This window comes from Haliotis cracherodii, unplaced genomic scaffold (genome assembly GCF_022045235.1).
Source record: "Haliotis cracherodii isolate W230 unplaced genomic scaffold, xgHalCrac1.p SCAF_20, whole genome shotgun sequence".
NCBI lineage: Eukaryota > Metazoa > Mollusca > Gastropoda > Lepetellida > Haliotidae > Haliotis > Haliotis cracherodii.
The window spans coordinates 14357978-14374375 of NW_027266276.1; the positions used below are offsets into that span (position 1 = coordinate 14357978).

At 41.7% G+C, this 16398-nt stretch overlaps 2 protein-coding genes across 3 annotated transcripts; both read left to right on the forward strand.

The window, feature by feature from the left end:
• The first annotated feature begins 270 nt into the window (after positions 1–270).
• Positions 271–13428, forward strand: LOC139470204 (rhodopsin-like). Of its 2 annotated transcripts, none has more exons than XM_071252519.1 (2): positions 271–318; positions 11462–13428. In XM_071252519.1, the coding sequence occupies exon 2, from the start codon at positions 11507–11509 to the stop codon at positions 12524–12526; it is 1020 nt and encodes a 339-aa protein (XP_071108620.1). In that variant the 5' UTR covers positions 271–318; positions 11462–11506; the 3' UTR covers positions 12527–13428. The 2 variants fall into 2 exon arrangements, with proteins under 2 accessions (XP_071108620.1, XP_071108619.1); XM_071252518.1 differs by lacking the exon at positions 271–318 and adding an exon at positions 2267–2460.
• LOC139470028 (putative golgin subfamily A member 6-like protein 19) lies at positions 9675–10439 on the forward strand. The gene has a single exon (XM_071252320.1). It carries the CDS (start codon positions 9675–9677, stop codon positions 10437–10439), a length of 765 nt encoding a protein of 254 aa, XP_071108421.1.
• Positions 13429–16398: the final 2970 nt, after the last annotated feature.

A 16398-nucleotide genomic window follows, 5' to 3' on the forward strand; every position in this document is an offset into this window, starting at 1 on the left:
AGACGGACAGCACAATGTAAGGAGTACTACTTCCTTTGAGTGGGTGAGTGCGCGAATGGCGTGAGTTAGTTTTAACGTTCCTTTGAACAGTATTTCCGTTACAAGAATTAGCTTGATGTGGGAGGAAAGCCCGAAGAGATGCAGGACGTTTACCACTTTGGCGAAACCCACAAGCAGGAGTATGTAGCTCACAAACCTAGAAACATCATTAGGGCGAATCTGGATGAGTTTCGGCCACTCGGGACCCCCTTATCTTTAAGTGCCAGTTTGGAGGCGTACCAATGAAGACAACACATATCTTCAAGAGAACGTCATTGTGTGAGTATCTGTACAGAAACTTTACACTGAAGTAAGAAGTTGAAATCCACAAGTTAATCCTCGCCTCATTGAAGGTGTCGCGGCAATGTCCTTCATCCATCGCAAAATGTTCTCTTTTCCTCGTACTTACACTTTCATTTACTCGTTTGAAAAAACAACTGCTGTAACATGAATTAATGGTAGCATGGTAACTGTTCAATTCAATTGGACAGTGTGACATTTTAAACATCCTAAATAATCATGGCTGCTTAGTAGTTTTGATAATGACGTTTTTCAAAACTATTAATCTTTGTATCTCTAGTTCAGACTAATAGCTATGTAATCATCTAGAGCAGACAATCAAGTGATTGACATCATGAGCATTGACCTACGCAATTGGGATACGACGACATGCATAAACCAAGTCAGCGAGCCTGACCACACGATCCCGTTTGTCGCCTCTTACGAGAAGCATTGGTTCCTGGATGTTCACGAGGTCACTTGGAGCCTCTTTCCCCTTCATTAAGCCCTATTGTTTAGTATGCCACTTTCATCTGAGACCTTCGCCGCGAATAGCTGCAAAATTGCTGATGAGGCGTTAAGCAATATTCACTCTCACTCATCTGAGACCTATATGCCTAGATCTATAAAATATTAATATGTTATTTGGAAAGAAAGTTGATGGAGCAAATAACTGCCACGTTATAAGGACAACAAGTAAGGTGGCATAGCATTGCACCGTCTCTCTCGGACTGGTTCAAGCAGCCACACCCAACGTTAAACCCTCTTTCACCTCGCCAATTACTCTTCAAAAAAGGAAACGCACAGGTAGTTATAGTTCATTGAACCTAACTACACAAAAAATCTTGTATATAAATTGGATATATCTTATTTGAAAATGTTGGTGGCGAATCTCATTAAAATCATCTTAGTTCTCGCTATCACTAAACAAAGATCTGAGGACATCCCATTACGGGTCATGTCAGAACGACCTTTCATCCGACCAATCAAAGCGTCGCTTACCAGATCGTGAAGGTGACAGTCGGAATGTGTTTTCTAATGAATGCAACCACGAAAACGTTAACATGGGGTATTCCGAACAACAGTTACGGCCCGGACGACTGATTCCGTCAAAATCATCATCTATCTCTCGCTTCCAGGGGATAACATTGAACGGAAGAGGCGATGCGCGGTACGTGGGAAGCACTGCCATACAATCTCAACCATAAGATAGACATTCCGGAATTATCGTTTGTTCAGGTTTCAAAATTTTAATCGAGAACTTAGTCAACATATTTTTCAAGCGTAGTCTGAAATGGAAGTCGCCAGGTTGAAACCGGTGCCGTAAAGTTCGAGAAAGCTGCTTTCTAATTGGCTGATGTCGACTTCGTGTTAGTCATTTCAGTCATTTCAGTGGTGCTTGTCTACCACTCTCGCCCAGTAGGACAACGTTTCATTATAATCCTTATCAGTGGTGCTTGTCAAACTCTCACACCTGCCCCATGAAAGGAAATTGTGCGTCTTGTAGCAGTGGCCATAAAAATATTCTGTTTTCAATAAATTTAATAAAAAATCATAGAATAATTAATTTGTCTGTCCTTTATAATGCCATATTTCAGACACACACACACACACACACACACACACACACACACTATAACCATGCCTCACTGAAAGACGCACACACGCTGTAATCATACACCTTGTTTTAGATGACGATGACGTAATTCTTTCTGTCACATCTGTACTTAATAAGTACGGTTACAAATACAACATAAATACCACATTTGTGGAACAATCTGTCATTAGTTATGACGTCGGAATATCAGATCTTCCGAGCTAATTAGCCAATCTATTTGGTTATTTTCTCTTTTCAGAAAAAATCACTTACATCGATAATGACAGTACTCCTACCATAGAATAAATAGACGACGCCAGCTCCGGCGCACAATGACGCCGAGAGGTTTGACGGGGAACGTTCTTGTGATATTCTGGTTAACGTCATATACAACATAGTCCCCTTAGCCTCACTTTAGGCATATAAGGGACATTCTCTGAATCGAGGTAATTCAGTGACATTGCTGAAACATGTATATCTATTGACATCTTCAGGAAGGACTTGGTCAGGGATTAGGAATCGACTTGTCCTGAAGTCCAATCAAGGTAAGTATTTATAGAATTGTTATTCTGCTGTTCATTTGTTTCTTGTACATGTTTTTTTATAGGATATTTGGTAAACTGTGTAAATATTCGAATCTGTTCATTTTTCGCTCACGGCATAAAAATGTGCATGGCATTTAGTTGTGTCATTTTAATCGGTTTTGTATTCAAAATTGCCCAATGTTATTTCATTTTCATGTCTCATTGTATTGCCAAACCATTGACGATCCGGGTTAGAATTGGTCTCCACCAATCCATGCTTGTCGTAAGAGGCGTCTAACGGGATCGAGTGGTCATGCTGACGTGGTTCTTTCATGTCATCGAATCCCAATTGCTTAGATCGATGCTGACAATGACAATCACTGGATTGTCTGGTCCAGACTCGAATATTTACAGACCGCCGTATAACTGGAATATTGCTGAGTGCGGCGTTAAAACAACAAAGAAACAAACTTTGCGGAAATGGTGCAGGCAATCTGACATGAGATGTTTAAGAGCTTGAAAGGTTACTCACCACCATAGGGTATGTCTGTAGATATGTGTCTAGCAGGCCGCTACTTATCAATCTAAATGTAACCCTTGGTCATTCCGGGTTAGAATACGCCCCTTGCAACCTATGCTTATCACTAAAGGTGACACATTGGATCGGCGGTGAGGATCGATGACTTGGTTGAAACTGTCTCGTGGATCGTTGCTCACAATATCAAACACTGGTCGATTATTTACAGACAGCAGCATATCACTGGAATAGTAGGAAGTGCAGCGTTAAAAAAGCAAACAAACAAACAAACAAACAAAGAGTCTGCCCTCTCGCAGAGATTTGCATGTATGCATATTTACAATTTAATTCATTAAATGACAGAAGAGAAATGGTGAGTGAGTGAGTGAATGAGTATGGTTTAACGCCGCTTATAGCAATGTTCAAGCAATGGGCTTCACACATGGTACCCATGTGGGGAATCGAACCATGTGTGAAGCCCATTTCTGGTGTTCCCCACCGTGATATTGCTGGAATATTGCTAAAAGCGGCGTAAAACCATACTCACTCACTCCCTTGTTTAAACCCTTTTCCATTCACCATCACCGTATCTTAATATTAAATTGATGATGCTAATTTGTTTAGACCATATGAGACCATATCAGTGAGTGACAGAGTGAGTGGGTATGGTTTTACGCCGCTTTTAGCAATATTCCAGCAATATCACGGCGGGGGACACCGGAAATGGGCTTCACACATTGTACCCATGTCGGGATTCGAACCCGGGTCTTCGGCGTGACGAGCGAACGCTTTAACCACTAGGCTACCCGACCGCCCCTAGAGAGACCATATGAGACCATATGAGACTATGATATGGTGAAACTGTAGATTTATCTGTTCTCAAATCGAACTAAAATTGAGAGGAGGTTTCAATGCTACCGCCAAATAAAGATCTTTATTTAGCGGTAGCGAGAACTAAAATCTGATTTTAATAAGATTGGCATAAACGTGGATTCAGAAATATTTGTGCGTAATAAAGGCATTGTTAAATTAAGAGCGGTTCTAAGGTTGAATGTAATGATTGTCCCAACAGAGTGAGCAGTAACTTATGTTTTCTCATCGAATGAAACAACTTTGATGAGGTTTTAATGATTGAATCAACATGACATGCCCACGTGCCTGATAAGGACAATATAACACTTAGGTGTTTGAGTGTTTTACCATTTAAATGTTTTCATTCTCCAAAACTAATTTCAGAGTTTGATGCGGTATTTTGTGGAGACAAGAATCGATTTTCTTTGGCTGGGAATAATATAATTAATCTCTCAGGAGTCGATTCGTTAATATTTAATAACTATTCATAGTAGATTCTAAACATTCAATGTTATTAGATGATAGGCCCAGGGATGTATCCTCGCCAAACAATCTGGTTAAACAGTTCAGTTTATCAGTTCTATCACTGATGTACACAAGGAACAGGAAAGGGCCCAGTACCGATCCCTGTGGCACACCCGCTGTAGCTCCTCTGTGTTAGACAAGGTTCCTTTGAAAGAAACATATTGTTTGCGAGCTCTTAGGTAATCTGCCAGCCACTCTAGTAATTCCTCGTTCACACCATAACCTTTAAATTTGTATGTAGCCCACTGTGCGATACTCTATCAATCGCTTTTGAAGTATCACAGAATACCATTCCATAGAACTCTTTGTTATCGACTGCCTTGCACAGTTGATTACATAATTCCAATGAATGGCGGACGGTCGAGTGACCGGCATGGAATCCGGATTGGTATTTCTACAACACTGAATTCACATGAAAATAATTGTGCAAGTGCTTGAACACAACGCGTTCTAATAGACTTTATATGGCTAATCAAATATACTGGGCCTAGATTTTCAATACGATCTTAGCCCTAAGATTATCGTAAAGTTATCGTAAGGAAATCGTAGGCTATCGTGGCCTATTTTCGAAACTATCGTAGCCCTAAGATATCTTAAGTTTGTCGTAAATCTAAGATAGCCCTATACCTGTCGTAAGTTTATTTTATCTTCATCCAAGATGGCGCCATACTTTTCCATAGATATTTTGCCAAACAATTAGTCCGCTTTACGTTAAAACATTGACATTTCATTTTGTAAGTGATTCAAGGATTTTACGTCAAAAATGTTCTTAATCGCGACAGCGATCCACATAACTGTGGAGTCGATAGCTTACAATATATTTCTATCCGAATCCATGCTGAAGAAGTGTGAAACAACATACCTTTTCTACGGTGGCCCATAAGGGACATGGAGTCTGTTTTTCCATATTTTAATATTTCACTTACTTTTATCGTTACCTTTAGCAAATTAACACGTTTTGTCTTACAAATATGTGATAAATCATGTGCAAAGAAGATATTGAATCGCTGAAAATGTGAAACGAAAATGTCAAAAACTAAAATGAAAATGTCAAAAAACAAAAACGAAAATGTCAAAAACTAAAATGAAAATGTCAAAAACAAAAGCGAAAATGACAAAAACTAAAATGAAAATACAGAAAACAATTTCCACCGCGGTGATAATATTTCCACCGCGGTGAAAACTATTTCTACCGCGGTGGAAATAGTTTTCTGTATTTTCATTTTAGTTTTTGACATTTTCGCTTTTGTTTTTGACATTTCCATTTTAGTTTTTGACATTTTCGCTTCACATTTCAGCGACTCAATAGCTACTTGAAAGTACATATTCAATGTTTTCAGTGGTTTTTATACATGATTTATCACATATTTGTATGGCAAATCGTGTTAATTTGCAAAGGGTTACGATAACAGTATGTGAAATATCAAAATATGGATAAACAGACTCCATGTCCCTTATGGGCCACCGTACTTTTCGATATTTTGGGAAGGATAAAAACGGAAGGTGTCGGCAGGCTACTGTAATGGCCGTGACCTCATTGATAACTCAGGGGGAGGGGGTGTTTCTCGTCACACCGAATGCCCTGGATTGATGCCCCGCAATGTGGGTACAATGTGTGAAGCCCATTTCTGGTGTCCCCCACTGTGATACTGCTTAAATGATGCCAAAAGCAGAATTAAACCATTATTACTTACTCAGACTCAAGTCTGATTGGGGTGTTCTCACTGTACCGGCAGCTATCGTTTAGGGTAATTTAGCTAATCTACCCTTTAACAATAGAAGGATTAAAATTGGTATAATCGTGCCGGCAAGTTCTGGTTCAATGGAAAAAGGAGCACTAAACACAATTTATGAATTTCTTAAATTTATTGATTTCAGACATACAATAATTTACAACCCAACAAGATGGCAAGCGGAATCTCCGTACTGTTACAGATTTTGTACCAGAAACCAGGCACAATTTCAGACGATCGAGTTCATGTTCCAGTTGGCAGTACTGCTTCCTTTTGTCCGTTTACAACCACCCGATTCCAATTATGTTATCTAACTCCCGTCATCGTTTGTTCAGATTGAATCAAACTGATAACTCGGTAAATGTTGGGATGGTTGGTTGTCATTTTGCTGATTCTGGAGTGCCACCTCTCTACATGGTTAGTGGTTCTGGGACCCAAGGTGTCGAAATGGTTCCAAATATTTCTCCTCTCCCTCGACCCACTGTTCAGTCACGTAATCAGCAAATTTCAGGGTGGTAGGATCTTCGGTGTTAGCTGATTCTAGGGCATGAAACCAATAGTCATCTATATCACCAGGTCTGAAGAGAGAGAGGGAGGGCTGATGCTCGTCTCACGAAAAGGTTAACGTCGGGATTGTTTGCAAAGGCAGTTTGCAGACCATACTTCTGAGCATTGCGCCAAACTGCCTGTCGGAAATGAAACAAACCTTTCAGTTCACAGGCAAACACATGTTTGACAGACTTCAGTGCTTCTTTCTCAAAGTCTGTAAAACCAGGCCCGAGTCGAAGTTGTAGGTCGACACCGACACAGTGAGAACACCCGACCAAGAGTATCAGTTTGCGAGGCCTTCATATTCACTGACTCGCGTGATGATTCCTATTCATAACTGGTCCCAAGCAAAGCTTTGCCGATCGTAAGAAGCTTCGCCAGACCCAGTGATATTGCTAATTCTACCATGAATTTGGAAATTGGTCAATCAGAGGTTGTCAAATCACAATAAATCCCCTCTAATTGAAACAGTCGATTTGACGGCCGCATCACCACGGCAGCTAATATTCATAGAATAGTACTTTTTCAGTCATTGTTGGTAGGCATATGTATTTTTTTATCTACAATTATAGGTTACAAAATGCAAAGTTGCGGTTGCTACACTATTCAAAGGATGTGTGGCACTTTCGTGCAGAAAACAAGACAGAAATCTAAAGAAAAAGTATTTTAAAGTTTTTGGCTATATGGCACTTTACAATGTACGATTGTGTCATCACAGCTTTTGCGTCACAATGAGCAATATGACACGCATAGAACGAAAGCTTTGCAAGGTTTGCTTAGTTTACTAAGGGTCGCCCACCATGTGTTATGTTCCAGTGAAGTATTACTGAGTAAACAGACTGCTTGAGCATATACAGCTCAATATTTTGTTGACAGGCTGTTGCCGGGGTCGGTGTCGTGATCCAGACCGACAGCCCACTCAAAACACTGGACTCAATCCATGCCGTTCCACTCAATACATTTGCTGACACCAAAGAGTTCGTATTTTATTCAGTCATGACAGAATTGAGAATACAACCTGTTCCTAATGATATTGCCACAGGACACTATTTTATCTGTCTCTGGGTGGCTCTCAAATTACGTAATTTTCCTCTCTACATCCGGCTTCCCCATTAGCGGGTCCATTAGACTACGTGTGTAAATAGTAGGATTGGTTTGATCGTGATTTCATCAGTTTGTGTTTATTCCCCATCGGAGATCTTATTGTTGTGAGCCCGACTGTTTTCCACCATCGATAATCCATAATTATATGGCCAGTTTATTATATTATATACTGGGTGCCGGTGTACAAAGCAATCTTAGTGCTATCGTGACCGTAACTCCCATACCTTAACCCCCTGGATGCCAGAGGGACATATTTGTCCCTCCTCTTCGACCCTCACTTTGAAGTCGAATAAACTTTAACATACTTCACGCACACAAATACATTTCACAGTTTTGAATCCTGTGTGAAATTCTCTGTTATTTGACACTGTCATTTTAGGCAAAGCAAAATTACTGAAAATGACCTCTGAAAATTGATACATCGCCATTACTAAATGATCATTCACGGCGTTATTTATAGCATGCTTTGAAATAAAAGTTTTGGATATTTACTCGGAGATATGAATTTCAAAAATAGCATATTAGTGATCACGGGTGTCTTGTCTTTTATCAAATCACCAATGATCATTCCATAACTGGTTTAATATTTGCAGATACATTTACACCATCAGTGAGTGAGTGAATGAGTGAGTATGGTTTTACGCCGCTTTTAGCAATATTCCAGCAATATCACGGTGGGGGGACACCAGAAATGGGCTTCACTCATTGTACCCATGTCGGGAATCGAACCCGGGTCTTCGGCGTGACGAGCGAACGCTTTAACCACTAGGCTACCCGACCGCCCAGGTTACACCATCAGATAGGAAATTTAATATTCTACATTCTGCGTATTTTTATAGCCGGAGGTAGATCCAGTGCCGCGTGAGCGCAATTCTCGCCAAACCAAAATGTGCGTCAGAAATAACACCTCGGCATCCAGAGGGTTAACAGAGACGTGTGACAGTCGTAGCGCTAAGGTTGTTTTGTACAACGATATCAGGGCATACTTAGTGCTACGATATTCGTAAGCCTATAAGAACTAGTATGAGAGGTTAGGACAGGTCGTAAGGCTGCGAACGCCTTGTGGATCAGGGAACGGTTTCACAAAGCGATTTTAGCGCTGAGGTGATCGTAACTCCCATACTTTAACATTGACTTACGACAGTCGTAGCGTTACGATCGCTTTGTGGAACGGACCCTAGCTACGAGACCAAACGATTAGCGAATGGGTCCAGGATCAAGGGCTCCGTTGCACAAAGCGATCTTAGCACTACGACTATCGTAAGCCTACATTAAAGTATGGGAGTAAGGACCACCTTAGCGCTAAGATAGCGTTGTGGAACGGGGCCCTGGACCCATCCGCTACTTGTTTGGTCACGATTCAAATGGCACGTCCCTAATAGTAGCATCTACTGTTCTAAAGATCGAGAGAAATAAAACTATTTTTTTAAATCTTTGGAAGCCGACGGGGTTCGTCTTAAGCCCAATTAAACTAGGAGAGCTTTTGAGCAAATGCTCACATGTATATCATGTAATTCCTTGGCCGATCAGGCTGAAAAAAACAGGTTGATTTCCCATGGGGGTATATGGCTTCAGGGGAGGGGAGGTAGGCTAATGGTGAAAGCGTTTGTTCGTCACGGCGAATGCCCGGGTTCCATTCCCCACATGGGTACAATGTGTGAAGCCCATTTCTGATGTCTCCCCACCCGGATATTGAGGGATTATCTGTAGAAGCGGCGTAAACCCATACTTAATCACCCCGCTCTTGAAATCTGATTATTTCGACACAAAGAATCGAACATACATGTATAAGTCCACTCCACTACCAAACAATCTATACATTTTCACTACTGACACACAAATATTGACGTTTGGATATTTCCAACAAATACTATTTATTTGTATTTCAGAACTACCAAATAACTATTCATTTTGGGGCATATTCTGAACAAACTATTTATTTTAATCAAGAGCGTATGGGACCACTGAAAGAGAGTACGAGACCATTGAGAGAGTGTATGAGACCACTAAGACAGAGTGCGAGACCACTGAGAGAGTACGAGACAACTGGGAGAGTGTATGAGACCACTGAGAGAGAGTACGAGACAACTGGGAGAGTGTATGAGACCACTGAGAGAGAGTACGAGACAACTGAGAGAGTGTATGAGACCACTAAGAGAGTGTATGAGACCACTAAGACAGAGTGCGAGACCACTGAGAGAGAGTACGAGACAACTGAGAGAGTGTATGAGACCACTAAGACAGAGTGCGAGACCACTGAGAGAGAGTACGAGACAACTGTGAGAGTGTATGAGACCACTAAGAGAGTGTACGAGACAACTGAGAGAGTGTATGAGACCACTGAGAGAGTGTACGAGACCACTGAGAGAGAGTACGAGACAACTGTGAGAGTGTATGAGACCACTGAGAGAGTGTACGAGACCACTGAGAGAGTGTACGAGACCACTGGGAGAGAGTGCGAGACCACTGAGAGAGTGTACGAGACCACTAAGAGAGTGTGCGAGACCACTGAGAGAGTGTACGAGACCACTGAGAGAGTGTACGAGACCACTGGGAGAGAGTGCGAGACCACTGAGAGAGTGTACGACACCACAGAGAGAGTGTACGAGACCACTGAGAGAGTGTACGAGACCACTAAGAGAGTGTACGAGACCACTGAGAGAGAGTACGAGACCACTGAGAGAGTGTACGAGACCACTGAGAGACTCATGGTGTTTTAGGCAGAGGGTGCATCTTTCGTAATACACAACGTCAGCGTCAGTGCTACCATTGAAGAAAGTTCACTTATAAGTGAGTTGAGTATAAACATAGTCCATTACGCTCGTATTGATAATAAATCATGATATATCGCTGGAGTGAGTGAGTCCGCTTTTAACAGTATTTCAGTTATATCACGGCGTGTCAGCTTAATGTGGGAGGAAAGCCCGAAGTGATGCAATCTCGGACTTTTACCACTTCGTTGAAACCAAAGGGAACGGGTATGGTGCTGACAAACCTAGAAACATAATCGGGGCAAACCGGGATTCGAACCCACAATCATAGGTTTCTGACATGCCCAAGGGACGCAACCCTGCACAGCGAATCGCAGCGCCTTAGACGACTTGGCCACGCGTGCACCCTATACTGATGGAAACAAATGATGTTACAATGAAAAGTATAGGGAAATAAGCTTTACTGTCAAATCGTTTGAAATAGCGTGCATACAAATTTAAAACGTCAGAATCAAATGTTGAGATGTGTTTGTGTGCATTGTTTCGGACGCGTAGACAAGGCTGTGAAACCATGATAGCATATCATTTTACTGTGTCTAAAACTAAGTGTCCCCTTATTCATTTCCATCAGTATATAAACTCACCTCCAAAAGAAACGCGAAAACCATACATGTTGGTTAATATATTTCGAATTACTCATATTCAAGAGATATTTGATTGGTTCGAGGCACAAACGAACATACTTGCCTGTTGTGTGAACTGACGCTCATGGAAGCATCAGATATGACGTCAGATGTGATTCGAGATGTAAAGTTTGGAAATCACGTGCAGCATATCGTGAATAAAGACACTCTGTGGAAACACTTGACTGATTGTTAGTTTTGTCATTAATTGGTATACGTTGGAAACATCTCTTCTGAACGTACATACGTCTCTATATGTTTCTATAGTTCGCGTTTCTTTTGGCGGTGAGTGTATATAAAATATCGATAACACCGTTTTAACATAATTTATTTGTTTGTAAATTTCAGGACGTCATTTTTGTGATTCACACATCAGACCATCCCGCAAATAAGATGGACGTAGAATACAACATATCCGACGTACGAGTCAACATCTCTACGTGCCCTGTCAACGCGACCTCCGGCGAGTACGACGATCTTGTGGTAGCTGCCTCCGTGGTTAGGCGTTTCTACATCTGGTTTGTGTTTGCTTTTGGTTTCCCTGGCAACACCATCAGCGCTATTGTGGTCACCAGGATGTGTCGGCAACGTCTTACAACGTCGTTGTTCTACGTCGGTTTGCTCGCCGTGGTGGACAACGTCGCTATTGTTCTGAAGCTCGTGGAGAACCAGTCCCAGAACAGAAGATTCACTATGGACAACACAAGCTGCAGAGGACTGTTCTTCCTGGGGCTGATATTCTCCACCTACGCCAACTGGATACTTACCACCCTGGCAATAGAGAGATTCCTCGTGGTCAGGTACCCGTTCAAGATGGCGGTGTTGTGGACTGTTAGGAAAGGCCTGGTGATTATTTCGTGTGTGTTTGTGCTGCTGTGTCTGATCCACCTCCATCTGTTGTGGACAGTCATTCACTATGAAGGATACACGTGTAGGCTGACACTAGAAGGGCCATCGTTTAAGGCCTGGTTCTATGTCGGGTCCTTCCTGTACGCCATCCTGCCGGCTTCCTGGCTCTTCATCTGCAACATCCTCCTTATCATCTACGTCAGGAGGTCGGCCACCAGACGGCGGGCTCTGTCAGAGAATCACTCGACCACAGTTGCCACTAGAAGATTCGATGCACAGATCACTTCGATGCTGGTTATTGTTGCAGCAGTCTTTGTTATTTTGTCGTTTCCTAGATGCGTTTTCACGGCCGCATATGCGTACTGGAATCCAACCAGTTGTTCTATAGGTGAAGCGAGAAAATATTTTCTCGACGTCCTGACCAGCAACATTGCCGACACCAACCACGCCGTTAACTTCTACCTGTACTTCCTTGCTGGGAAGAGATTCAGACATGCCTATTCTTCTATTATCCGGGAAGTCTCGTCCAGAAAACGAACCCAGATAACGACCTCAGTGAGTTAATATGTCACGTCGCTCTAGCAATGTCTCAGCCGAAAAGCGACTGTCAGTAAAGACAGCCATGTTCAATCATCGCCACTCAGGGGCGGTCGGGTAGCCTAGTGGTAAAAGCGTTCACTCGTCACGCCGAAGACCCGGGTTCGATTCTCGACATGGGTTTAATGTGTGAAGCTTATTTCTGGTGTCCGCCGCCGTGATATTGCTGGAATATTGCTAAAAGGGGCGTAAAACCATCGCCACTCTCTAAGTTCAGCAACGTGTTGCTCAGTCGTCAAAGCAACGCAATCCGCTGTGCAGAGTTGCGTCCCGTAGATGTGCCAGAAACCTATGATCTTGGGTTCGAATCCCGGTTTGCTCTTATTGCTTTTGGTTTGTCGACACCACACCCGTGCTCGACAATCTGTTTTTTAAATGTGGTAAACGTCTAAGACCTGCCACACTTCAAGCTTTCCTCCTACAACCTGATATAAATGAAATATTGTTCAAAAGAGGCAATTAATTTACCACCATAAAGAGGTGCTCAATTACTATATTATAAATAAATAAAATAACAAACTGTGTTCTTTGGACACGTGTTATTATAAACGATCAATAAGAAGGTGGCTTGATTACTTTTTTTCAGAAAAAAACTCCCTCTCTCTCCCACCTGAAAGTCAAATTGTTGCTGTCTTGACTTATCGTAAGCTTTAAAATTGATGCAATTTTGTTTGGAAATGTAAACGGTCGGGAAGTGTAAATGAATTTAAATCAGTTCATAAATATATTATTGCAAGCCAGCGATTTCATTACTTTGATGATATGATCGATTTTATTCATGATCTATTTTCTCCTTATTTTATGCCATATTAGAAAACACATTTTCTTGTTTACGTGTTTATGATGATTATAAGTATCATGTATTTCTTTAGGCGACCCAGTGAGCAGGATGTGCTTTTATCCCAATCCAGATTGACATGTCAATAAAATATGCTTAAATCAAGTCATACCTTAGTATTTCCTGTTTCCAGTCGTATATAATTTCCAGTGGCCTATTGTGAAAGCAAACGGGCCCTCAGCTTATGCATGATCGATGTGGATTCGAAAGTTTGACAAACAATTAACGAATTTGATTGCCAGCTACATTTATTTTCAAGTTCTCTCGTTGTGTTTGTACGTCAGTGTCACCTGCAGGCCTCGTCTGTCTCCCAGCATCTCCCAGTCACGTTTCAACCACTTGAAGCTCGTGCAGCACGAGCACTTGTCACTCCGAGTCACGGAGCGGCCTGGTTATTAAATTTGGATCGACTGTCGGATTGGCCGGCAAGTTAGCCTGGGTCAGACAGATGTAGAGTCGACTAAACGAATTTGATCACAAGAGAGCGAAGAGCACAAGCACACGCAAGAAGTGCATCTGTATGCTCTTGGATGCCATCTCCTTAATTCTAGACATAGCATCTATTAATATCAGAAAAATAGAATTCAATTAAATCATTTTACGTTAGTTTTATGATTATAATTTCAGTAAAAATGTTTACACATTTAAATCCTTGAACAGAAATCCTAGAAATCCCGATATCGCTAGAACTGCAAACTATCTGGAATTGTATGTCCATGCAAAATCTACAGGAAATTAACTCTTAATTCAGACATTCCTTTTAAAGTTTAATCAACAAATCCACCAGGGCTAGTACCACAATGGTAATGATAAAAGGTACTGCTACTAAATTTATATTTACGATGTAACGTATAGATTGTACACACATGAAAGTCTGGTAATATACGGCTAAAACATTGTGTGAACCCTACATTAACCTTTCAACTGTTAGGTCATCGACAAAGTCATAAATATGAACACCATACAACATTTTATACTTGAAATAATACTGGATGTTGAATACTGTTCTGAAAACATGGCGCACTGCAACAAGGCGGGTAGCCCAGTGGTTAAAGCGTTCTCTTGTTACGCCGAAAGTGCAGGTTCGGTTTTCAGTGTATAGAATGCGTGAACCCTATTGCTTGTGATATTGCTAAAACGGCGTAAAAAAATTACTCACGCATTTGTCGTGGTTGAACGAAGATTAAATTCACCAATCTTTTGAAACTGAAAGATGTAGAATGTAGGTGGTACTGCTACGCTCGCATTTTTATGTTGTAATAGTATTAAATCTCTGACATAAAAAATATTTTCTTTAATTTCTCGGACAATAATGCTGTTCGAAGATGAGGAAAGGTTTCATCCGATGGCCGTAAATGGTCTACAGGCGTCCAGGAGAACGTTTTAGCGACGCTTGCGTAGCTCTGGAAGTGTAATGGTGAGATGAGGTGAGGTGAAATGGGGTTTAACGTCGTGTCCAAGATTATTGCACTTATATAACGACGTGCATGGACGTGTGTGTGTTTGTGTGGCTGCTTGTACTAGTCCGGACTGATGCCGAATTATAGTGCTAGCTCACTGAGATACCATGCCGCAGTTTAACATGAATACCCCACTCAGAAACAGCCGACCAGTCCTTGTTTTAGCCCCTTAATGCCGAGCGCCAGACAGGATAACAACAAGTACCATCTTTTAACGTCGTTTGGTATGACGCAGCCGGGGATCGAACCCCGGACCTTCCGCTCTCCAGGCGTACGCTCTACCATTAGAGCACGGAGGCGGTCTGAAGTGTAATGGTGTGGGGTGGCATCATAATTCATGAACACAACTCATCATTGTTAAAGGCAATTTGAATGGCGTACGCTACCTGGCTGACATCGTTTGTAAGAATGTAGGGACGTTGCAGCAGGGTAATGTACTCCAACATAATTGCACGTGTTGTAACAGACTTAGGCAGCATAATATTAGTGTACTGTTATAGCTGTTTCTTCAGACCTCTGCTTCAAAGAGCATGTCTGGGATGAGATAGACCGACGCCTACAACAGGATCAGAACCAGCCGGTAACGTTTCCTCAGTTGGGAAGTCTTTGTACAAGATCCCCCAGGCTTCTGGTGTCTTTAATCCACCACCTCTCCCTCGCCTGCATCAACGCAAATGGTGGCCATACCCGATATTGACATTGTTAATTGAGTTGTTACACCACCTCTCCTTGATTAGCTTCCAATGGTAGATAATTAATAAGTAAAGAGCTTCCGTGCGTTTTAATAAGAACTGCACACTACATCATTAAGGTATACATAATGGTGTGCTCTGCAGAGTTGCGTCACTTGGGCACGCCAGAAACCTATGATTGTGGGTTCGAATCCCGGTTCGCCACGATTATGTTTCTAGGTTTGTCAGCACCATACCCGTGCTCGTAGGTTTCACCGAAGTAGTAAACGTCTGAAACTTGCATCACTTCGGACTTTCCTCCCACATTAAGCTGACACGCCGTGATATAACTGGAATACCGTTAAAAGCCGCGTTAAACCCAACTCACTCACTCACTTACTCACTCTCTCACTCATAATGGTGTGACAGGACTCTTGAATGCCGGCTTCCTTTCAATCACTATAATAATACTTATCATTATCGTGGCGAAAGTACAAGTTAAAGAGATATCGAAAGAACAAACTATCTATAAAGTTTTCTAAATCGTTATAAACATTGATAACAAGTTGTTGAAATAGCATTATGATGTTCAGCTGTTCTTCATCTTCATAACAGAACAGACTTGCGCCAACAAAAATAATGGAAAATGGAATGAGTTATCTGAGAGATCTAAGGATAATAGTCAGTTTTCTGATGCACGTAGAAGATGCTTTCGTATCAAACACCTTCATAGCGTTGACGTTGTTTTATTGATAGAAATAACCATTTTGATTATCGTTGATGCTGTTGCTGTTTCAAATCTGAAAATAATCAATGAAGTATTTACTGTTCACCAGCATTAAGGGGCGTGCCATTGGGTACCCGGTAGGG

Excerpts from the sequence above, each read along its gene's own strand:
- LOC139470204 (XM_071252519.1), top strand. The coding sequence starts at position 11,507 with ATGGACGTAGAATACAACATATCCGACGTACGAGTCAACATCTCTACG.
- LOC139470028 (XM_071252320.1), top strand. The coding sequence starts at position 9,675 with ATGGGACCACTGAAAGAGAGTACGAGACCATTGAGAGAGTGTATGAGA.